At 41.6% G+C, this 15,197-nt stretch overlaps 2 protein-coding genes across 2 annotated transcripts in view; both read right to left on the bottom strand.

The window, feature by feature from the left end:
- Positions 1-4,670, bottom strand: part of LOC134077355 (NACHT, LRR and PYD domains-containing protein 12-like) — a 33,442-nt gene extending 28,772 nt beyond the window's left edge. The window contains exons 1-3 of the mRNA XM_062532953.1: positions 4,597-4,670; positions 3,608-3,787; positions 2,284-2,360 (exon numbers count right to left, since the gene is read on the bottom strand). Of these exons, the coding sequence (XP_062388937.1) occupies positions 2,284-2,360; positions 3,608-3,787; positions 4,597-4,670 (331 nt within the window). The remainder of the gene's footprint in view (positions 1-2,283; positions 2,361-3,607; positions 3,788-4,596) is intronic.
- A 9,744-nt stretch (positions 4,671-14,414) lies between these two features.
- The window catches only part of LOC134077279 (ribonuclease inhibitor-like), a 24,813-nt gene continuing 24,030 nt past the window's right edge, over positions 14,415-15,197 (bottom strand). The window contains exon 9 of the mRNA XM_062532829.1: positions 14,415-14,929. Within this exon, the coding sequence (XP_062388813.1) occupies positions 14,415-14,929 (515 nt within the window). The remainder of the gene's footprint in view (positions 14,930-15,197) is intronic.

Raw genomic sequence — 15,197 nt, 5'->3', positions numbered from 1 at the left:
TCCGAATCTTAAATTGTCACTGAAAATAGTGTAGGCTACCCTGAAGTTAATAAAATCAATAACGCATGTACATTTCTAGGCCTATTTAATTTATTGTTACATTTCAAGTGTTTTCAAAGTAATATGCTTGTAACATACCAAAAAGTCTTAACTTGAATGGTACTTGAATGCAAAACAATACTGTAGTTGTCTTTACTAGGCCTACATTTCAAGAAAGACAGACAACAGACACTGAATTTATTCTGAATAGAATAAATCTAAAGTGCAAAATAACTTTGAGCAGCCTGAACTTAGGGCCCATTTCAAGCAGCCTAGGCCTAATGTAAAACATTCCGAATCTTTTGAATAAAATAAAAGTGGATCTTTAAGAAAAGAAAAAAAGACCTTTGCATACTGCGTTCTAGTATCCTCTGCTAATAGTTCAGATGTTCTTGAATCTTGTTGTTGAAGCTGACAATGGGATCTGTAAAGTTTCTGCAGCCGCATTAAGCACTCATTCACAGCTGCTGTCCCATCGCTAAATGCTCTCTTGTGTTCCATCAAAATCCACGCAATCTTTAACGAACACTAATTTGCCTGTACATGCATGCGTGATCACACGAGTAGACCTGTCATAGTGTGCTTTCAATTTGATAATTATTATCCTACCTCCGCCGAGGAAAGTAATGTTTTCATCGGGGTTTGCGTTTGTTTGTCTGTTTGTTAGCTCTCGGAGTGCTTTTCAAGTTTTACTTGCCCTCACTGCGGACTTCTGCGTACCTTTCCTCTAACGACCCGTGTTTGATCTCAGTGACGCACGCTAACGTCGCCACAGTTTCACAGCGCATATTCACAGCAGCACGAACGTATTGGTCCGTCCGTCCATTCATCTTTAAAAGTTCGGTTTTCACCATCATTTTTGAGCAAGCCATTTTCTCTCAACTCCTCTCTCTCCCGCTAGGCCTATTCTCTGTTGCTGAAAGGTAAACAATCGAGTTGATTGGCTTGGCTACGGACGATGCTCTTTGATAATATTAGGCCGACAATTTCAACGGGTCCGGACAGCACCGTCACTGGGTCCGGACCCGGACCGCGGTCCGCCATTTGGTGATGCTTGTTGTATATGTTCAAACTCTGCCGTCCGTTTTGCTAATTCCGTACCCAACCTTTAACTGAAACAGTTCTTTCAAAACAGATATTCACACAGATGTTAGCATTTTTTAAACTGCAAATTATTTTGATTTCCCCTAGTTTTGGACAGATAATTATAATAAAATACTAAAATAAGATGTGGAGTTTGAAACAACTGTTTTTATACAGAAAATAAAGTTTGTTTTGTTTTAATACATGTCTTAATCTTTTGTAATGTCAATTCAGATAGTTGATTCTATAGCCTCATGACCATTGACCTCTACCTGTGACCCCATGATCTTTAATGCCTTATCATTACCTTTAATGTCAATTTAGGCTTAATTAACTCTGTTGGGTTTAATGAGGATCCTTCAATCGGCTTGAGAGGTATACAAACATGGCATGTCAAGTATGACATCACATGACCTTGACCTTTGACCCCAAGGCACTGAACACCTACTAATTCCGTCAAGTACATATGGTGAGTGAGTACACCAAGTTTGGTAAAGATCCTTTTACCAGTATGGGAGATATCAGCTAATATCTATATGTGACAATATACGATTTTGGCCAAATAATCATTATACCATGGTCCATTCAAAGCTTTATATCTTTTTTCTGGTACAAATCTGTGCTGTAGGCACCTGAAATTCTTAGTCTACAATTACGGTTCGATTGATACCAAAATATCTTTTGCTATATTTCCTTCCACCTTCAACCCTAATTCGCTCAGACTATAGTGTGAGTTTGCCATAAAGTGCCAAATTGTTCCAGATTGAGGTGCATACAGGATTAAGAGCAAAGCCCTCGATGGTAAACATGTTTCTTATTACAGGTGTCAATGATAGAACACCACTTAACATAATGTTTTGGCCTTGATTTTATGATAGGGGTACGTGTTTGTGAATGTACAGTCTAGAAGGTGAAAGTAGAGAGAGAGAGCACCTGCAAAGGAGTTCTGTGTGTGTGTGTGTGTGTGTGTGTGTGTGTGTGTGTGTATGTCTGCATAGGATTAAGTTTGATTCAAGTCAGAACTTGCTCTGTCCAGTCAATAGTCCCGTATTCACTTGCACAATACCCACAATCCAACATTGAAATGTAGGTCCGGAGTTCAGTTTGATACTGTTAATTTACTTTTCAGAAAACCTGATCAAATCCAAAATGTATACTCACCTAGTTGTCTACCTGGTGTATGTCCAGTGTGTAGGTGTCTCCTGGGTCCTAGATCCTTGGTCAGATCAGCCCTTAAACTGCAGGGACATCAGACAAACAACACTTGGACTAATGCACTAATTGCTCCTCAGATAATCTACTACACTATGCACCTTTATTTTAATCTGCACTTGTATCTATTTTCAGGATAGAATAGAGATTTAAATGTAACATTCATTTGCAACACTTTAATTATTTGTACAGAACAGAACTTAAACAGAATCTGTTCATCTGAATGTATTGCAGACATCAGCACACAAGAAGCAGTAAAATAATCAGTGTCTACCATCTATAATGCACTCGTAGAATCTGTGTATAATCTTTATCTATAATAAATCTAATCTAAACAATCTATAACCTATAATCAGAACTGCAAACTCTATGGCCAGTCATTAAACTGTTTTGCATTCACTTTCATTGTTGTGTCTGTCTGTGTATGCAGAATAACATGTGACTGATATGCCTACAGACTGATAACTACTCACTCTAGACCTGATGGAACTGGTTCACTGCTGAAGTTGGGAGTAACACCAATGGATGCATCACTCTTCATGGACACACAGCTGGGCACTGGAGATGGAGGTCTGTGTGTCTGTGGTCTGGTTACATAAGGAGACAAAACTGGTTAACATCAACTCACTAAGTAAATAAGCATATGCCGTTGTTTTGAGTGTGTGTGTGTGTGTGTGTGTGCGTGTGCGTGTGCGTGTGCGTGTGCGTGTGTGTGTGTGCGCGTGTGTGTTAGAGTGCGGATTAGGCCACAATTTTCTGTCCGAGCCGGCCCGCTTCCTTAGTTCAAATCTCATTTGTTTCTCATAATGACACCGCGTTTGGAAAGCCCGCTTTGATTAAGGACCTTAGAAATATCATCACATGAGCATATCAGCTCACAAGGGGCAACAATCACCATTAACACAGGAAAGCACAAGAAGCCCAATCATACAGTATAGCCAGAACAAAACACAACAGATTATGTGGGCCTATCTTTAAATTAAATTCAAATCAACACAAGTGTGATAACATTAACGTAACACAAATGCAGCTTAATTATTGACATGTGTGGTATTGCATGTTTCTAAATAGTTTGTAACTTATAACAACTACAGACTGATAACTACTCACTCTAGACCTGATGGAACTGGTTCACTGCTGAAGTTGGGAGTAACACCAATGGATGCATTACTCTTCATGGACACACAGCTGGGCACTGGAGATGGAGGTCTGTGTGTCTGTGGGCTGGTTAGTGAGAGAGAGAGAGAGAGAGAGAGAGAGTATACTGACTTACTCATTATCATCAGAGTGTGTTAATTTGCTGCTATCATCCACTTTCTTGTCCTCCTTAAAGGTCATCCACCGGAGTAGCACATCCTCTGGTCTGAGGCCTGCAGCCTGCTCTCTCTCCTGATCACTGCTGTCACTCATCCTGGCAGAAGCAGCATGAGAGTCTCTGATGTTCATATCACTCCTAACACAACACAAACTCAAATGACCAGGGAGGAAACAACAACACCTGTTTACTAGTATTACGAGAAGAAGAGGAAGCAGAGTAAGATGTTTTATCAATTTACCTCCTCTTTGTAACATACATTACTGTATATCTCAGGTGGCTTTAAACACCACGTTCCATTCTCTACATCTAACTAACCGATTCACTTCTCACGTTTACAGACCTTACTGCCCTCTAACTGACCCCAGGCAGATGGGTCAGGCCCTTGTGTCGTAGATATCTAGGGAGTCTGTGAATGTTTAACACTCTGTAAAGTGCCATCAAACATGTGTAATGTTGTGGCACTCTATAAGTGAAATGAAATTGAAATTGAAGTAGATAGACAAGTAGAGAATGATGAAGAAAATGATTGTTATGTACAATATGGAGTAATCAAAAACAGAAGGAAAGTGATTCAGATAGAGGATTCCTTTCCATTTAAAACCTAGTCATTACTGTATTGTACCACTAGTTTAATGTGTAAAAGGGTCAGAGCATATTTTCAGGTATTTTAGGTGAACTGCCTTTCCCACTGGAGAAACTGAACCATCTAATCATCCTTCTGTTCCTCCTCATTTGATGGAGAATCTTACTTTATCTTATATATTTATGTTACACATTAAACATCCTCATTTGATGGAGAATTCTGCTGAGCTTTATCTTATATATTTATTTTACACATTAAACCTCCTCATTTGATGGAGAATCCTACTGAGCTTGACCTTCACCAGACTCCTGACAGACACAATGGGATCCTGAGTCCCAATACAGACTGTTGTATGTCTCACCTGTTCAGAAACACTTTTGTGAACACAAATCCACATCTGCATGCCTTCATCTTAGCACTGCCACTGAGATACATGCGTCTGCTGATCTGTTTTATTCTACTTATTTACTAGGCTGGGTGAACCCTGCCTGATCTGCCAGCAGATTTGGATTTCGGCCTGCAGCTCAAGCTGGAAACCTGAAAATCTATCTCCTCTGCTTCCTGTCCACAACATTTGGTTCCAATCACAAACTATCTTAAAGGGACATTGTGTAAGCTTGAGGACATTTCATTTAGAAATTCTCCCATCTAGCGGTTAGGGATTGTATCGCAGCCTATACGGACTACGGTAGCTTCTCAGGTCAAAAAACATAATGCCCAAAGATCTGCGACGAGACAAAACTGTTGCGGAGGTGTGAATTAAATGCAATTTTCTTTTACTGTCTATGATTAAACGTTGCACATCGTTGGCAGCATTTGCAAGCCGTTGCAAAACATTCATTAGGTTGTTGCAGTATAATGTTAATCTCGTCGTGAATCTACCAAGACAATGGCCTTAGTTCCAGTCTCCTAGTCAAAACAGAACTTTTCTCTATTGTCGTTGCTTGTGTGTGATGCCAATAAAACTCACTTTCGGATACGTAATAAATGATTTCACTTTGCCTGTTAACCGAGCTGGTTAGCACAGTAGCTAGCTAGCACAGGCCTACATAGAAAGTTAATGGGAAGGGCTAGTCAGGCTTGCTAGCTAGGTAGCCAAGGACTGTGGTTAAACTTGTTGTTGCAAACTAACCTGAAATAACATAAAACCGAAACTTCTCCATTGTCATTGCTTGTGTGTGATACCAATAAGACACACTTTCGGACACAACAAACCATTTCATTTAGCCTGTTAACCGAGCTAGCTCGCTAACGTTTGCACCGTCATGGGAAGTGGTAGCTAGCGGTTTTGTACAAAACCTCACAGCTGTTTACAGCTCCTCGAGTCACGGTAAAATGTCATGTTTGGTACAAACCTAATTAACAAACACTTATGATGTGGGTGCTTGCGTTTCTTTACGAATCTGCAGTCTTAGTTGGTATAGAAATGACTGTGACACGTAAGAGGGCAATAATATGGTGCCCGTGAATGTTTTGCAACTAACCTGAAACATCCTCCTACGTTCAGCAAATTTGTATAACTTTGTAGAACTTCTAGTTCTAGTAAAACTATGGTAGGTTAGTTTATCAACTGTCTGTGGGTCTAGAAAGCCTTTTACGTGGCTATGTAAACTAAACTGAAGGCCACAGCTCACGATCAAAGTTACTTTATTTGTTTATTTGGAAAATACAATTTCAGTGTTGGAATGTTAGATAGACAGGTGGCTTGTTGAAAACGGGTTCATAACTTACATCGCTGAATGTAGGAAATGGATAGATCCGAGATATGGTCTCTGCCATAGACATAGCTATGGTCTCTGCCTTCAGAAGTCAAAGACGGAGCTGTAGTATTTCGCAATCGCATATGTCCGTAGCGCCCACCCGTATTCAAGATGGCGCACGCAAATGGAGAGCCGGGTCCGAGCTATGGATATTCAAATGAGGACTTCTGAGCCAATAGGAATGCTTCGAATTGGTGGTAGTGGTAATTACACATGAATGAGGCCACATTTATGAATGGGAATGTTGATTTTGGAAACAAACCATTGGAAATCTTACACAATGTCCCTTTAAATCCAAAAGCCGACCGGCTCGTTGGTCTGATTGGTTGATGGACCATCCAAGCTTACAGAGTCCCTTGAACGATGCCCATTGATCACGCCTCATGAGTAGTAGAAATAAAGCACAGACTCCCCAGACTGATGTTCAATCTCAAAAGATTGAGCTTAGTATGGTGACTAGACTACTTATTTACCCTTTATTTTGCCAGACGAATCCCATTGAGATCTGTACAGCGAATGGACAGTAATAATACTAAACTGATCCACCATGTTCACCTGTATGGTACACAAAAAAGGATGATAATATATATATATATATATATATAAAGTTTTGAGCTTGTTTAATAATATAAAAGGTTTTTTTAATATATTTCCAGACAATTTCCCCGTGCAGTGAACTGGCTGGACTGGTTCACTCACAGTGAAACTCTCTGGAGCGAAACTATTTGATCAAGTCATGAATATTGAATATGCATTCCTATCATATCCACCCTGAGGAAAGGAACGTTCAAAACTAGATGTCATGAAATATGACAGCCACTCGGCCCTGCACATTCTCTCTCTCTCTCTCTCTCTCTCTCTCTCTCTCTCTCTCTCTCTCTCTCTCTCTCTCTCTCTCTCTCTCTCTCTCTCTCTCTCTGTGTGTGTGTGTGTTTGTTTATGTGTGTCTCTGTATGTTTATGTTATAATATCTGCATACTGTAGTGTAATATCTGAGTGCCCCATCTGTAATCACAACATACAGGCCAACACACATGCATACAGCAGTATAATATCTGTGACCCACACTGTGATCACAACATACAGGCCAACACACATAAAGTAGTATCATATATCTGTGACCCACACTGTAATCACAACATACAGGCCAACACACATACATACAGTAGTATCATATCTGTGACCCACACTGTGATCACAACATACAGGCCAACACACATGCATACAGTAGTGTAATATCTGAGTGACCCACGCTGTAAACACAACATACACACATGCATATAGAAGTTTAATACTGTGTTTGTCCTTGAGCTCTGACTACTGCACACATTAGCTGTGGCATAGTTTCAACAACATTATGCAACATTACAACATGTATTGTATTGCAAAATGTGACTGTTCAGTTTATGGCTGTAGCCAGTAACTGTGTATAGGGCAGTCTTTAAAGGGATAGTTCGGGTTTTTACACATCAAACTCTATGGCATCCCCACCACCAGTGTAATACATCAACTCTGACTTACCCTCGACAGTGTCCCGTGGGCCGAGTTTCTGTCCAATTTTGTTGCTGACGAAAGTAGTCCGGCCAGTTGGCTGGGGTCACGAAAATAAAGCGTTTTTTTCCTCAAAACAATGTGTTAAAAACAGTGACACGTTTGCATTACAAAAACGTTGTCCATGCGCAGTGATAGGAATCGAGAAAAATAGTGCCAATTGATAACGAGGTTTGAATTTTTCCTGGACAACGTTTTTGTGGTGCAAATAGATCACTCTTTTGAACGCATATGGTTTTGAGAAGAAAAACACTTTACTTTCGTGACCCCAGCAACTTGCCGGACTACTTTCTTCAGCATCAAAAACCGGCTGGATCTCGGCTCACAGGACGCTGTCGGGGGGTAAGTCAGTGCTGATGCACAACGTTGCAGACAGGGAGCCCATATAACTTTGTGTCTTAAAACCCGAACTATCCCTTTAAATATCAATAGCAGTTAAAGGCTCATCTCAATGCACATACTGATACATATAATGCACTTGAATTTCCCCTTGGGGATCAATAAAGTATCTATCTATCTATCTATCTATCTATCTTTCTATCTATCTACCTACTGTATCTATCTATCTATCTATCTATCTATCTACTGTACTTCTCCACATAACTGTTATTATTATTAGGGCCACACATAGGACTCCATACAAACATAACATACATGTAGACATGTTATGTACAAACACCTCAAAACCTCAAGAGAAATGTAACGATTATTGCAAACAATTTATATTTAGTAAACAAAGGAACTTACAGTTGTGAATTTTATTCTCTTGTCATTTCCTTGAGTCTCAGACGCTCCCTGTAGAGAACTGGCTGGACTTGTTCTGTCTCAGGAAATAAAGGTGTGTTCATACCATCAAGAAGAACACAACTCATCTTGTAATGGTTAACTCTTTCCTCCTCATTCAATTATGTCTCTAAGTTATTACCCTATCATCTGGGCCTATAGATTCATGTGTGTGTGTGTGTGTGTATGTGTATGCAGGTGTGTGTGTGTGTGTGTGTGTGTGTGTGTGTGTGTGTGTGCGCGCCTGTGTGTGTGTGTGTGTGTGTGTGTTGGCTCTCAGCCTCACATCATTGACTTCAGCTCCATAGTCCCCATCCAGCTCAGAGTCGTGGCTCAACACTCCAGATCCATCGATCCAGAGATCAAAATTCTGTCAGGATCTGGACTTGATTGATAGGTTTTCTGTCACCCTGGTGGCCATTTTGTATATTGTTCTGTGTTCGTTATCTTTTGTTGTTTCCATGTGCTGTGTTCACCTGTCTGTCATCTGTCCTTGTCTCCGCCCTTTTCCTTATATGGTCTGCACTTCCTGTCTTGTTAGTTTTCCCTCCGTTTTCTGCTCTCACCTGTTCCCCGTTATTGTCTTGTTGGTTTCGTCCTGTCCTGTGTCATTCTGTTAATCAGTATGTGTATTTTAAGTCCCCTGTTCCTCTGTCCTTTGTTGGTTCATCTCTTTGTGTCCTTTGTTTCGTTAAAAAGTAAGTCTGTAAGTTTGTAATCTGTACGTTATTAAACGTGACTATTTGAATGAGTCTTGCACCTGGGCCCATCATTCGTACCCAGACACATTCAGTGTCCATCTCCCAGTGAGCCAGGCTGCATGAGAACAGAGGGCTCCGTTCTGACGTCAGTTTATTAAGAAACACATGTACACATTTGACACACTGCAGCAGAAACAGGAAGTTCAACACAGCTGGTCACAAGCAGGGGGTCAGGATTTGACTGATTAGCTTCGCCGATTAGCAAGGCACTTCCTCGTCGCCATTTTCCAGAAACACATCATGTCCGGTGCTTTTTCTCCTCATGCTGATCAGATGCTGATTGGTGGCTGTTCCACTCTCAGCTCATGCACAAGCTTAGTGTGGGCACAAGCTCTCCTTCTGTACCTTACATCAATCAGTAACCTGGCACTTAATTGGCTAAGTAAAACGGCACCAGAAACAAGCCCCTTGAAACGCCATGTTGAAGCCGGAAAAGATCGTTCAATTTTGGCAATTTTCACTAGCCTAGCTTTCCCGTTGAAATGAATGGGGGTGGGACTTGTTCACTTTCTCCAGTTCTTATATTACCTCCATGGTCACAAGCACTAAAAGAGTGAGTGGCGTCTGACCAATAGGGTTGGCTGCACATTTGATTCTTGGTGTTTCTCACACTACTCATCCAATAATAAATGCTTAGAGAGTGAGTGTCATCTGAGTCGACCAATAAGGCTCCACATTCCCTTCATGGTGTTTCTACCTTATCTTGTGTTCAACAGTCCTGCAGACCCAGACCAACCAACGCTGCAGTAGCAGGACTTCAGCCGTCGATCTCACAAGGGTCCTCGTTCCCACTGATTTAGATAAAGAATGATGGGGCGGCAACAATGGGATAGTCTATTAAGTGTTCTTTATAGATCAGTGGGAACGAGCTGGAGAACCGAGGAAGGAAGGAAGGAAGGGAGGATAGATAAAAAGTCGAATGAGAGGCACCCTATGTCAGCAGAAGTTCAGCCATCCACTTCTGAATAGAGTGAGCCTTCACATACAGTATGAGTAAAGCACGTGGATCCAGACTCACGAACACTTAAACAGCAGCTCAGCCACTGACCTCACAAGGGAGTACACATATGCAGTCACAGTTGCATCATCGTTCCGCTCTTGCCAATGTTCAACACTCTGTATGATGAGTGGAAAACAGTTTTGTGAGTCTGCGAACGTTTTTTGTACGCACAGATTTTCCATTTGCAAGTGCACATCTGTTTTCTACAGACACGAAACAGATCTACGGGTACGAAATGAATTTACAAGAGTACAAAACACCGTCAAAAGTCATGTGACCTAAACAGCCAATCACAGTACTGCTTACTGAGCGGCCAGTACATGTCTTGGAACATGTCTGCCATTACCCTATGTAGCACATGTATCAGCTGTGTTGGTACACACTGATTACTCTTTGAAACAGTGGCATACACCCGTAACAAGGTTGTAGCAGCACAGCTGTTACATGTACACTGACGACAATGACCCCTTGTATATCAAATCTTTTATGACCAGATTTACCCCATCCAGCAGGTCTCAGGTCAGCCCTTTGCCTCTGATGAAAAATGTAGGCAAATTGGCAAAGTTTTGTAAAAACACTCAGTATTACAATGTAACAATTATATGTAGGTACCCACAAATACATAATGCAAGTACAATGATAGTACCTGATAGTACATGTTGTTACACAGTTTGTACCCCTGTACCTAATTAGGTAGGTACACTGTAACAGCGACACCCCAAACTAAAGTGTTACCCATTTGTTAATGTTCTTTTTACTTATACAGAGCCAACACCGTTGTTTTCAAGGGTCAAACTTCAAAAGTCTATATTTATATATAGTGTGTTTTTGACCTTTGACCTCTGACATTTGAAAATATTTTTTTAAATAGTTGTGTTTACACTGAATTATAATTTTAAAAAAAAGTAATTTCATTACATCCACTTTACTCTCATAATTATTGAGGAGTACCTCTAGAATACAACCATATGTGCCACTTTTGCATAGATGTTTTTAGTTAGATGAAACACTTAAAAATCTCAAGGTATAACCGACTCCTGAAAAGGCCTGAAAAGGCCCGGACCTCCAAGTTTTTAAACAGTGAGTGTGTGTGTGTGTGTGTGTGTGTGTGACCGAGCTACCATGACCACATGCGACCCAAGAGATCTCTATTGAAGTATCTATAAAGTTTGCTATGCATTTAATACACATATCTTACCGTTTCTGATGAGTTGTATTGTAGCTGCAGCAGAGGGAGGGCAGGCATTAAGTTGTGCTTCAGGCCGACTCCACGGGCGTTCCCGAGCACCTTTTTCTTCTACTTGTTACGTGGCAAACAAGGTATGTGCATTATCGCCACCCTCTGAACTGGAAGACGACTCTCGTTTTTCAACATTTCCAATAAAAATCTACGTTGGTCCATGCGTCATTTCCCGCTTTGTAACTTGGCGCATGGTCAGAGCCGACTGGCGCTGGATCGGAGCTCCAGTGTTCAATATGGCGTTGACGAAAATTGGCCGGATTTACTAGCCTAGCATCGGCCATTCATTTGTATGGAGGGTGGGACTTAGTGACTCCAGTTATGTATAATACCTCCATGTTTATCACAGGTAGGCTAATCAGGGCAGCAGGTGTTGGGGCATTTCATTCCTAATTTGTAACGACCCGGTGACGTAGACTCGCCAGAGAAGTGCAGGACTACGTCAGCATTGGGCAGCCGTGGCCTACTGGTTAGGGCTACGAGCTTGTGACCAGAGGGATGCCGGTTCGATCCCCGACCAGTCCACGGCTGAAGTGCCCTTGAGCAAGGCACCTAACCCCTGAGTGCCGCTGGTTGGGCATGGCAGCTCACTGCTCTGGGTTAGTGTGTGATTCACTTCACTGTGTGCGTTCACTGTGTGCTGTGTGTGTTCACTAATTTGGTTAAATTGGGTTAAAGGTAGGGTATGGAATTAGCTTTTTTGGCCATTTTTGCAAAATCACTTGAAATCCTATTCCTAACCCACTTACAGCCACTGAGTTGGAAGCACTGAAATGGAAATTAAACATGTCGATCATCTGCGGAACGGGCAGGGCTCGAAAAACTCCAGCCAATAGTATTCTAAACCCTATACCATCATTTCACAGCTCGTTCGTCAATCTAACGGTCTTACTCCTCCCCCTCCCCCCTGCGCGCGCGACCCTTTCGTGCACATACTCAAAGCTGGTGACCGCGAGCCAGTGCTGAAACGAAACCAACTAGGCCTGCTGTGCTGTCTATGCCTGCTGCACGCTGCACGTCCCCTATGTTCCCATCTTGTTGTTTGTGTCACTTCATTTGGATACAAACCAAGACAGCGGATACCTACGGAAACTCAATCACCAACGCAATAACAATTGCTATGTAGCAAAAAATACATTTTACCATCACGGCGTGACTCGAAGAGTGTTGTAAACATGAAAACGAAACTTAACCGATTGGAGCTACAGTGGAATAGGCGAACCAACGGGCCAGCACTAAACTCGGATATTTCAGGAGATAAACGGCCCGGTAAGAACCCAACCAGATTCTGTTCAAATATACACACCTGTGGCTACTGAAAAATGTAAGGTATTTATCAAATGTTATTTTGGTGTATTAAAATGCACCACTGTTTTAGAATTTCCGAACGAAAGGGCTGGTAGCCTAATTGGTGCTTTTACCATAATGTAAGCTACAGTATACAATCATCTACCTTGTTTGATTTGTGGAACTATTACCTACAACCCTTTGGAGGTGAATAAAGAATGTAATTGGGGAAATTGATGTGAGCGATTGATTGTATGGAGACTAGAGCTCATAGTGCTGTAGACGCCAGGCTGGCATTTCATTTAGCCTGCTTGCTCTCGCGCATCTGAATTCTCGCTCGTGCATGAATGTGCGTCCAGAGGGAGGGACTTGAGGTTGTATGTTCAAAATCTGCCGGCCGTTTTGTGAATTCCGTACCCAACCTTTAAATGCAGAGAAACGAATTTCCCTCACGGGATCAAAAAAGTATATATTCTAATGATTCCAATAGCATTTTGGACCAAAATGCCATGGCATGTTTCAACCTGTAGAGGGCGTGGAGAGCTTTATCTCCAATACAAAATCATACAAAATGTTACTTTTCTCGGGAAACCCAATATTAACCCAATATTAACCCTGGTAATAGTGTAGGTCACCACTTATGAGTAATTTCAATCAATCAACAGCTCAAAAAACATATTCTAGGGTGCAGTTACACTTTAAACAGCATGGCTTCCCACACTTGAAAAGGGAAGAATTTGACCAGACTCAGGATTTCACTCTTTCTTCAATTTATTTGATCAGTAAAAAGGAAGGTGAAAAACCTTTAAACATACAAAACATAACACAAATGAAAATAACATCCAGTATTTCCCATACAATAAATTACCACAATGTACATTTGAAATAGGCAAAGGGTAGATTTTAAATATAGATTAACCATTTCAGCATTTTATTATTTATTAACCCAGGCAAATACAGTTTAAAATAGGCATTGAATAAGCAAAAAGCCATTTCATTTTTAGAACAATTTACTTTTTAAATTAACCTGTTTTATCTTGTTTAACCTATATCATAAAGATTTTATAAATGACATATTTTAATCACAATTTTAACCTGAATGAAATCAAGCATTGCAAATGAATTAGTGTAGATTAGCATAACCATTTTAATTCTTATAGAGAACTAAACTTGTACCCTTTGTAAATCAATGAAGCAGAATGAATTCACTTTTCAAATACTTGCACACTTAGTCAAGGAAATATTTACAAATAAAAGTTCATTAATAGTTTAAACAGTTTATGACGACTTACAGCAATGTTTTTATCAACACATAATGCGTCTTTTATGACAATCTCGCTTAGACAGGCTACAATCCCCAGCGATCACATTTAAACAGTCCCGAGTCCAGTAAAGAATGTGAGCTTACCGGTAGCCTCTTTGATCTTTTGTTTCCTTTTCCCATGCGCTTTGCGTTTGTGATTTAGCGATTATCTTAGCTGTTCTTAACTGCGTCGTAATCCACTGCAAACTGAGCAAACTGAGTTTCTATTGTCCGGGGTCTCTGGCGTTTCTGGCATGTGCTGCTAATTAGTTCAATTTCAATCACCTGTTGAGGCGTGTTGTGGAGCTGCACGTTCGCTGCTGCGTTCATACATATTTTTCTCTGTCTGAATATTGGGGGGGTGGGGGGGACATTTTGGTCGTATCTGAATATTGGGGGGGACACGTCCCCTTCAATATCTATGGTGACTACGGCCTTGTGAGAGACACTGATGAGGGTGTGTGTGTACTGCAGGACACAGCAGGTCATGGGATCTAGATCAGAGACACTGATGAGTCAGCACCAACCCAAATCGCTGCATGTAGGGGCTCACTAGTGAATGTGATGGTGAAGGTGTGCAGGTGTGTGAGAGTATCAGAGGAGACCCTGTAGAAGGACAGAGTGCCGACCTCACGCTCCACATACACTCCTACTCTCCTGGAGCCTGCGGGGGGGACGGGTAGGGCAGTAGCATTTCTATTGTGCCAGGCTTTGTATTTGTCACTGGAACAGTCCAGACACCAAGCCTTGGCAGAGCGTCCGATCCATTCACTCCTGCTGGTGCTTTTATAGGCCACTCCCACATCAACACGGTCCCCACTCCACTCCCACTCCCAGTAGCAGCGTCCAGTCAGAGGCTCTCTGCTCAGCACCTGGGGATAGACAGTAAATCTGTCTGGGTGGTCAGGATACGGCTGCTCCTCACTCACCCCTGTCACCTTCCTGTTCCCCTCAGACAGAAGGAGTTCTCTGTGTGCCGTGTTTGGGTCCAGTGTGAACTCACAGGAAACTGTACACACAACACACAGCAGACAACACACGTCACAATGGAACAACACACACACATACCTTACACACACACACCTTACAGTCATATCCACATTCTCTCTCTCTCTCTCTCTCTCTCTCTCTCTCTCTCTCTCTCTCTCTCTCTCTCTCTCTCTCTCTCTCTCTCTCTCTCTCTCTCTCTCTCTCTCTCTCTCTCTCTCTCTCACACACACACACACACACTCTTCCTGACCCTATGAAACACACACACACACACACACACACACACA

This window comes from Sardina pilchardus, chromosome 1, assembly GCF_963854185.1.
Source record: "Sardina pilchardus chromosome 1, fSarPil1.1, whole genome shotgun sequence".
Taxonomy (NCBI): Eukaryota; Metazoa; Chordata; class Actinopteri; order Clupeiformes; family Clupeidae; genus Sardina; species Sardina pilchardus.
The sequence above is the reverse complement of the archived record's forward strand: the minus strand, read 5'-3'. Positions and strand labels throughout refer to the sequence as shown.